Source organism: Watersipora subatra, chromosome 6 (assembly GCF_963576615.1).
Source record: "Watersipora subatra chromosome 6, tzWatSuba1.1, whole genome shotgun sequence".
NCBI lineage: Eukaryota > Metazoa > Bryozoa > Gymnolaemata > Cheilostomatida > Watersiporidae > Watersipora > Watersipora subatra.
This window is the reverse complement of record NC_088713.1, coordinates 15,794,104-15,802,749: the sequence shown is the minus strand read 5'-3', so window position 1 is coordinate 15,802,749 and position 8,646 is coordinate 15,794,104. Positions and strand designations below refer to the sequence as shown.

The 8,646-nt window shown below is 36.5% G+C and overlaps 1 protein-coding gene across 2 annotated transcripts; it reads right to left on the bottom strand.

Moving 5' to 3' along the window:
* Nucleotides 1-3,058: 3,058 nt before the first annotated feature.
* Nucleotides 3,059-8,076, bottom strand: LOC137398538 (mucin-2-like). Of its 2 annotated transcripts, XR_010978959.1 has the most exons (12): nt 7,696-8,076; nt 7,475-7,540; nt 7,082-7,200; nt 6,345-6,498; nt 5,703-6,253; nt 5,457-5,498; nt 5,242-5,278; nt 5,103-5,122; nt 4,478-4,554; nt 3,909-3,961; nt 3,540-3,600; nt 3,208-3,233 (listed from the first exon to the last, which is right to left on the bottom strand). XR_010978959.1 is itself a non-coding variant. In XM_068084664.1 (11 exons), exons 1-11 carry the CDS (start codon nt 7,760-7,762, stop codon nt 3,213-3,215), a joined length of 1,248 nt encoding a protein of 415 aa, XP_067940765.1. In that variant the 5' UTR covers nt 7,763-8,076; the 3' UTR covers nt 3,059-3,212. The 2 variants fall into 2 exon arrangements, 1 of the variants encoding a protein (XP_067940765.1); XM_068084664.1 differs by lacking the exon at nt 5,103-5,122 and having other exon boundaries at nt 3,059-3,233.
* Between the last annotated feature and the right edge of the window lie 570 nt (nt 8,077-8,646).

The following is an 8,646-nucleotide window of genomic DNA, read 5'->3' as shown; positions in this document are numbered from 1 at the left end:
TAAGCCTCATTAGAACTGTATATCAAGGATTGCCGAAGGAAACATTGGATATGGTTGCGTTGGGACAAATTGCCACTAGCATAACAAACAAACCTCTCCAATGTGCTACAATAAATCTTTGCAGCGTACTCGTGCTACACTGTGTGAGTGTTAAACTACATAAAAAGAGCTCTAGATTGAATAGTCACTTGATGAGTTGGGTTGATATTTTCGCATCACATATTTTCCGCATCGTTGACCTTACCACGACCTTCTGTGTAGGTGGACAATTCTGAATACACATCCAGCTCTTTGTTAAGTTGTTGGACTGTCATTAAATGCAGTCATAGCAATATAGCTTGATGAGAATTGTCCAGTTTGAAGCATACCCTTTTAATGAATGCATCCAGGACGGTGAGCTTTTAGCCACATATATTGTTAACCTTACCATGACCTTTGGGATGTCAACCGTCAATCGAATTGGAATAAAAATGCAACGATCATCTGTTTCAAGGTTTTATTGTGAAGAATGCCGGGTTTCATCAATATAGGTTGAGATTAAGTGGTTGGTTGCTATGGCGTTTTGATTTGTAAGAAAATACCATGATTTACAGTTCATGAATCACCAACTTTATTCTGATTAAACTCAAAACAACAGTTTTAGTTTATCATGAGACCTTCTCTACTAAATCTTGTCTAACCTGGGTATAAATAATCCAATTTGAAAAAATTTAAAATGCATTAAAATCCTCAGAATTTGCTGATTTTAAATCTTTAAATAACTCAAAAATGTGGTTTTAGTACAATTGTACATTCTGACTGCCTGGGTCACATATGTTATCAGCCAGAATAAAATGGACAACCCCTCTCAGGTGAGTCTAGGCCATGCGACAATAGGTGAGAATGTCATAACAAGCCTGTCGGGCACCTAGTTTTAACTATTTTGATACCTTTGGATACAGGTGAGAATGACAAAAAATGCATTGCAATGAGCCTCCTGTATCCATTATATAAAATATTCAATTATGACAGGCAACACAAGGTGGAGATAAATCCTGAATATCTTTTACTGTTTACATAAGAACTAAGGCAAATGTAGCAATATTGAAGTAATATTCAGTATTAACATAGTTCAGCAGTATAAATGCCAAGTTTTTATACATGTGGCCTAAAAATAGTAAAAATTCATTCTCACAAAACTATTCAGGGCGACATGAGTAAATAAAGTAATAGGTTTCCACAAGTATTGTGATTTGCATGGAGAAGCAAGTCGGGCACCTAATTTTAACCATTTCAATTTTTTCAGGATACAAGTCAAAATGACTAAAATGCATTTCCATAAGCCTACTGTATCTATTGAGTTGAATTATTAAAATATTCAATTATGACAGGCAACACAAGGGGGAGATAAATCCTGAATGTCTTTCACTGTTTACATGGAAACTAACGCAAATGTAGCAATATTGAAGTAATATTCAGTATTAACAAGGCTCACCGGTATAAATACCAAGTTTTTATACACGTGGCCTAAAAATTGTAAAAGTTCATTCTCACAAAACTATTCAGGGCGACATGAGTAAATAAAGTAATAGGTTTCCACAAGTATTGTGATTTGTATGGAGAAGCAAGTCGGGCACCTAGTTTTAACCATTTCAATTTCTCAGGATACAAGTAAAAATGACTAAAATGCATTTCAATAAGCCTACTGTATCTACTGAGTTGAATTATTAAAATATTCAACTATGACAGGCAACACAAGGGGGAGATAAATCCTGAATGTCTTTCACTGTTTACATGGGAACTAACGCAAATGTAGCAATATTGAAGTAATATTCAGTATTAACATGACTCACCGGTATAAATGCCAAGTTTTTATACATGTGGCCTAAAAATTGTAAAAGTTCATTTTCACAAAACTATTCAGGGCGACATGAGTAAATAAAGTAATAGGTTTCCACAAGTATTGTGATTTGCATGGAGAAGCAAGTCGGGCACCTAATTTTAACCATTACAATTTTTTCAGGATACAAGTCAAAATGACTAAAATGCATTTCCATAAGCCTACTGTATCTATTGAGTTGAATTATTAAAATATTCAACTATGACAGGCAACACAAGGGGGAGATAAATCCTGAATATCTTTCACTGTTTACATGGGAACTAACGCACATGTAGCAATATTGAAGTAATATTCAGTATTAACAAGGCTCACCGGTATAAATACCAAGTTTTTATACACGTGGCCTAAAAATTGTAAAAGTTCATTTTCACAAAACTATTCAGGGCGACATGAGTAAATAAAGTAATAGGTTTCCACAAGTATTGTGATTTGCATGGAGAAGCAAGTCGGGCACCTAATTTTAACCATTTCAATTTTTTCAGAATACAAGTCAAAATGACTAAAATGCATTTCCATAAGCCTACTGTATCTATTGAGTTGAATTATTAAAATAATCAACTATGACAGGCAACACAAGGGGGAGATAAATCCTGAATATCTTTCACTGTTTACATGGGAACTAACGCAAATGTAGCAATATTGAAGTAATATTCAGTATTAACAAGGCTCACCGGTATAAATACCAAGTTTTTAGACATGTGGGACAAGAATTGTAGAAATTCGTTATTAATAGATAAATATTATCTATCTACTCTGGAGTTGTCTATTCATACCTGCAGGTGTCCGCACCAGTGAGACAGCCATGACACTTTCAGCCATCACTGCCTTACCAAAAAAGCAGTGATTTACAAAACTGTTCTGGACCACATCAGTGCACATCCTAAGGCTTCGAAAACTTTATGATGGTTTGTATGGACTAAGCAGGTGAGCAAGTTGCATAAATCAACCTGATTGGACAACAGGTTAGAATTGTGTTAGAATGTTGTGGTTATGTGTAGGGGGTCTCTGTGATCACTTTTATTGAACATAATTATAAGATTACACAAAGGATCACAACAAAGCTGTGTAGGGAACTCCACTCAAGAGTAAGCAAGATTCCGTTCTATTCTATTTCTTCTTCCTATTGTTACCAATCCTCAAATAGAATAATGCAAGCCGGGTAGTTTGATCTGATGAATTGATTATTGCAACAAAGTGTTATTTTCTGTTGATTATTAATTGATATATTATATTACTATTACATTACATATTTTTATATTATACAACTTTGTGGTAAAAAGTAAAGAATGTCTGTGTATGTGGATGCTTGCTGGTGGCAGATAGGAGTTGCTGGTCATGTTGACTGGACATGTTCCTGCAAAAGAAGGAAAAACGGTAAAGAAATGCTGTCTGAAGTGACAAAACAAGATGTGCATTAGTTACCCAGTAAAAACACATGGCTATATGATGATTCAGCTGGAGAGGCGATACTCTTTTCGGCTGATGTCCTTGCAACTAACTTGTATGATATGAATGCATTGCGTGACAAAAATCGGGCGACCTATAGCCATGAATGGGGTGCAGATTTGACTCCATGATTGTGGCGATCTTTATCAATGATTAGGTAAACAATAAGACTTTCAGCAAAGCACTTTTTGCTTGTGTAACTGGCTAAACTCACCTTATAGTTTAGCAGTGCCAAAGTTTGTTTGAGATTTCTAGAGGGCTCCCAGGTATTACTTCTGCAACAAAATAAAATTGAGATGATTATTAGTCTGATCAGCTGGTGGGTTTTAAGATGCTACATGTTTCCGCTCTTAACATAAGGTCATTGTGCTTTGTTGCAGCAATGACTAAATAAATAAATGACAACTCAATACAGCATCAATTGCTCTATTGTTGATAATCCTGATTTTTGTATACTCTGCTAAATTGTTATTTTCATCGTATTGACTGGCTGAAGCTGAGTCATGACTAAAAGCATGGATTTTAGTCATGACTCAGCCCATGAATATTCGCCCCTAATAGACATTCGGCTGACGCGACTTACTGTGATGAATAATGTTTCCACTTGACCAGGTACAGTGTTCTACCATTCTTGTCCTGAAAAAGATTCAGAAACAAATTATGAGAATCGAAAAGTGAAAGAGAGAAGAGGGGAGGGGCAGAAAATCTATGTCAAACATATTGTAACATGTGGTAGTGAATGTAGTCCACGCATGACCAGAGGTTGAAACTTTTTGAACACAAAATATCAATTTGCATTCCAAATATGTGTCAAGTTGTCTTTTCTCGACAGTAACATTACCCATTGCTGACACAAAAAATTGATCAAATTTGCACCTATCTAATAAAACAGTGCCATAAGATATTGAACGTCATTTAAAAATAATACACATACATTACCGAGTACACCATTTCAGGTATTTGTAATGATCATACCCAATTAATTAACCAATTTAGTCCTTTTAGGCAATTTTTTGCCAAAGGATAGATCCCCAGGATTATAGATGTTTATTGGCATGAGAAGACAAAAAATTACCATGATTTGGACCTTGGTATACTTCAATGTGTACTCTAAAACACTGGAAAAGTGCCTTTGACTGTTCATCAACTTACCAACTTTTCACTCAATATCTCTTCTGCATCTGAGTCAGAATTGTTTGGGTTGATATACTCTGCTGGAGTAGTATTTCCTATACAACAAAGAAAAACCATATCTTTGGTGAAAAAAGACGCAATGATTGAGCTGCTAGCAACCAGTGCATATCACAGCATGTTAGCGCAACAAGTAATTTGTACAAGCGAAAAGCCCATCCCGAATCAGACCTGAAATCAACCATGGTTAGCTGAAGAAAGCAAATTATTTGATCATGTACTGCCACCCTGTGGGCTGTTGGCATGTCGTGATTATGACAAAGCTGCTAGTGAGTGAGGCAAACGCAAGCTGTGTTGTGGTTATTTGGCTGCCAATTAACATACAAACATGTCAAATTATGACATGTTAAACAAAATGGTAACAAAATCACGACACCAGGTTGTTATAACTGATAGTATTGCAGGGTTGTTTTGTGAATTCCACTATAGGCAAAAAAAGACACCACCCATGGGCAGCAAAAACTCTTTTTATTCTTTTCTTTTCTTCCCCTCCCACCTCTCCTCGCATGAAGAGTGGTGAGGGAAGGAAAGAAGAGAATAACAAGAGTTTTTGCTGCCTATGCACCACACAGAAGAAAAATTTTACCTGCATAGCAGCCATCCTCTCTAAGAGAAAATAAAATAGCAAAATAGTCAATTTCATCATGGTCATAGCGCATTACTGTACAATTGATAAGAGATTCAACACAACGACAATGAAAAATGAAACAGCATTTTCTACTTACTAGAGCGCTGCTTATTCGGCCTTTTTCTCTGCTTACACTGGAAAATAACAGTACTGAGGTCAATGGCATTCAGAAATTATGGGTACTTTAAATTTGAGTAAAGGTCAATTGCAAAGTAAATATCTCATGGCGTAGACAAACATATCAGCAATGAAATTGCTTGACTGAGGTTCAACAAAATTAGACAGTGAGAAATGAGCTATGGCTTTACTTACTTTGTGTGTCTGTGTGTGCCATGCTTTGTTAGCACACCTTTTCTACAACAAACGATATTGAACATTTCATTGCTGGGTCTGTATTAGTTTTTCTGAACTGTTTGTCTATCTTATATGTCATAATTTGTATGAAGAAAGATGACCAAACAATGGGAAGCAATTCATATGCATTGTTTCTCTAAAGATCTCGTATTATTTAAAATTTTGGTTTCTTTTGGGACGAAATATTAGGAATACTATACTTACAGCCTTTGTAGGTGTTGGTGTGGTTGAGGAAGTAGTAGTAGTAGCTGATCTGGGAGCAGAGGTAAAAGGTAATGTAGGAGCAGATGATGTGTGAGCAGATGTAGAAGATAATGTGGGAGCAAATGTGGAAGGTAATGTGGGAACAGATGTAGAAGGTAATGTGGGAGCAGATGTGGAAGGTAATGTGGGAGCAGATGTGGAAGGTAATGTGGGAACAGATGTAGAAGGTAATGTGGGAACAGATGTAGAAGATAATGTGGGAGTAGATGTGGAAGGTAATGTGGGAACAGATGTAGAAGGTAATGTGGGAACAGATGTAGAAGGTAATGTGGGAGCAGATGTGGAAGGTAATGTGGGAGCAGATGTGGAAGGCAATGTGGGAACAGATGTAGAAGGTAATGTGGGAACAGATGTAGAAGGTAATGTGGGAACAGATGTAGAAGGTAATGTGGGAGCAGATTTAGAAGTAGCAAATGTGGAAGCTGATGTAGTAGCTGATGTGGAAGCAGATGTGGGGTTATACGGTTTATAGGTCCTTTGCACATAGTCTTCTGCAACAAAACAATCACATAGGGGAGTAGGATGTAATATAAAACAGGCAATTAAGTTCTGCTGTACATTGAAAAGACCAAGGGAACTTACTACATCTTGTCATATCATTGAACGCTTCTTTGATGACTGACACAATTTCAGTCTGGTGGCATCCTTCCTCGATAATAGTAGACAAGGTACCTTTGCCTGAAGGTTTGAATACCAGGCATAAAACAGATAAACCTGCACCGTGGGCGTGGGCAGCCTGTAAAAATGAACATAAACAATATTATAAGAGTGTATGATACATTCGTTCATACCATGAATTACAACAACAACATGAAAAGCAAATCTTCTGCTAGCTGATAATATACCATTGCACTAGACGTGAGCTGGTTCAGATTTGTTGAGCTTGGAGAATTTGCACTATTTTCTCAGTTATTTGGATGCTAGGTATTCCTAAAATAACTCTTTTGCATGGGTTGTTGTCTTATTCATTTCATCTACTAAGGAAAGCTGTCCTATACTCAGTTGGGCTTGTGCAACTATTACTGGCATGTTAAGCTTCAGGGGACCAATCAATAGTGTTGTAGTCACCGCCATCACAAGGCTTCAAAACCAATATTACAAGTGATTTTTCACATTAACCACGTTTGTATCTGAATCTACTATACTTCGATATCTGCATACTTTCGGGCATTTTCAATGTAAACAAAACCTGAATTGCAGCCGCAAAAGTAAGTTGTTTTAAAGTTGAGCCTGAGCGTATTTAAAGCTTTCTATTTACACAATTTGGCATGTCAGTCTTATAACTTGACGTAAAGCAAAATATATTTTACTTCACTCACAGCACGCTCCAGTGCATCCACATAGTATTTTGTGGTCTTCTTCCCAGCCCAGCCCTCCTCCCGCCTTTTCTTAAGTGTAGACATCCTTGTCTGTGCCTTCAAATCACGGAAGATGATAGCTGTGAAAACAATAAATGGGTACAGATAAAACTATCGCATACAGAATAAAACTTTGACATTTTGACATTGATGGATAATCTGGCACTGCAAAGCATACGAAACCAACATCGCATTTCCACATGGGGTGGAGTTCTGATGATCTAAAGCTGTTATGGAGAACAGTGAGATTTAGGCAAAACAAGAAAAGAGTTCAATGCTAAAAGACCATGCAAAGCAATCACGACTATTAGTATTAACGCAGAAGCTTTTAAATGATGATTGTTTTAGACTTACGACATGCGCTACACTTTGTGGCATTGATGGCATTAATGGCCCCACACTGGCACTTCATCTTGACAACTAAAAATAAATGCAAAACGGAAAATTTAAGGACAGCTTACTTTTATTTTGATGTGACTGGGTGCTTTGCCTGTGAATCATAACAAATTATTATAAATATTGCAGAATTAAAAGGGCAGCGGGCTCACTGTTTTACAACAAATAGACAAACTTACCACATGCATTACATTTATTTTTAGATACATTTCCTGTGCTACCGCAAATGCTACAACTTCTTTCCATAATGCTGCAAGCTAAAACACAGACAAAAGAACATCAGACAATAAAATATGAGGTGGTGGTAGCGTGATACCAGTAATATAAGTAATAACAAGGAGACGCCCCAACAGTCTGACCGCTTCCAGCATATAAAATGAGCTGTTAGATATGTTCATAAAACAAACAATAAAATGAAAAGACATATTATAGAGACTTTATTGCTTCAAGCCATATACAGTGAAACTCGGATAACTCGCCCTCGGATAGCTCGAACACATGGTTAACTCGAATGGATTTGTTTGGTCCGTTCCAACGCAATGATAAAATGCTTTAGATAACTCGACCTTAACTTTGTTAATTTGAACAGTTTTTTTGCCCAACGGCTACCGAGACGATTGTTATCGCTTTAGAGTATCACTTTATTCTAAGCCATAGAGATAAACAACAACTTTTAGTAGTTCTTAGGCGTCATTATTACCACTATCGGCAAAATATTTTCGTTAACGACTTTTTTAAAGGTTTGCAAAAAATTAAATTTTACCAAACATCCGCTTGGGGATAGCCCTCCGCAAGCAAGGAGAAGCGTCACATCACCAAAAACAAACAAACGAATCTCAAGTAATAAGAGGAAAATATTTATACTTTCTGATAAAAATTGTTAAAACATTACATGAGAGGTCCCTTAACTTAAAACAAGCAATAAATGCTTTTGATTTATATATAGTTTGTATATGTACTGATAAATACAATAATACATGCACTTGTGAGTGTTCTCATAACTTGAACGCTCTGATAACTCTAACACTTTCTTTCGGTTCCGTGAATGTCGAGTTAGCCGAGTTTCACTGTATTAGATTTTTGTGCGTGGTTCACTGGTGATTCATGATAATAACTTTTTTTTTAATAAA

Coding starts and splice junctions, on each gene's coding strand:
- LOC137398538 (XM_068084664.1), bottom strand. CDS start 7,762: ATGGAAAGAAGTTGTAGCATTTGCGGTAGCACAGGAAATGTATCTAAA. Junction 4,555..5,241: donor GCCGAATAAGCAGCGCTCTA/GTAAGTAGAAAA, acceptor TTTGTTGTATAG/GAAATACTACTCCAGCAGAG. Junction 3,962..4,477: donor AGATATTGAGTGAAAAGTTG/GTAAGTTGATGA, acceptor AATCTTTTTCAG/GACAAGAATGGTAGAACACT.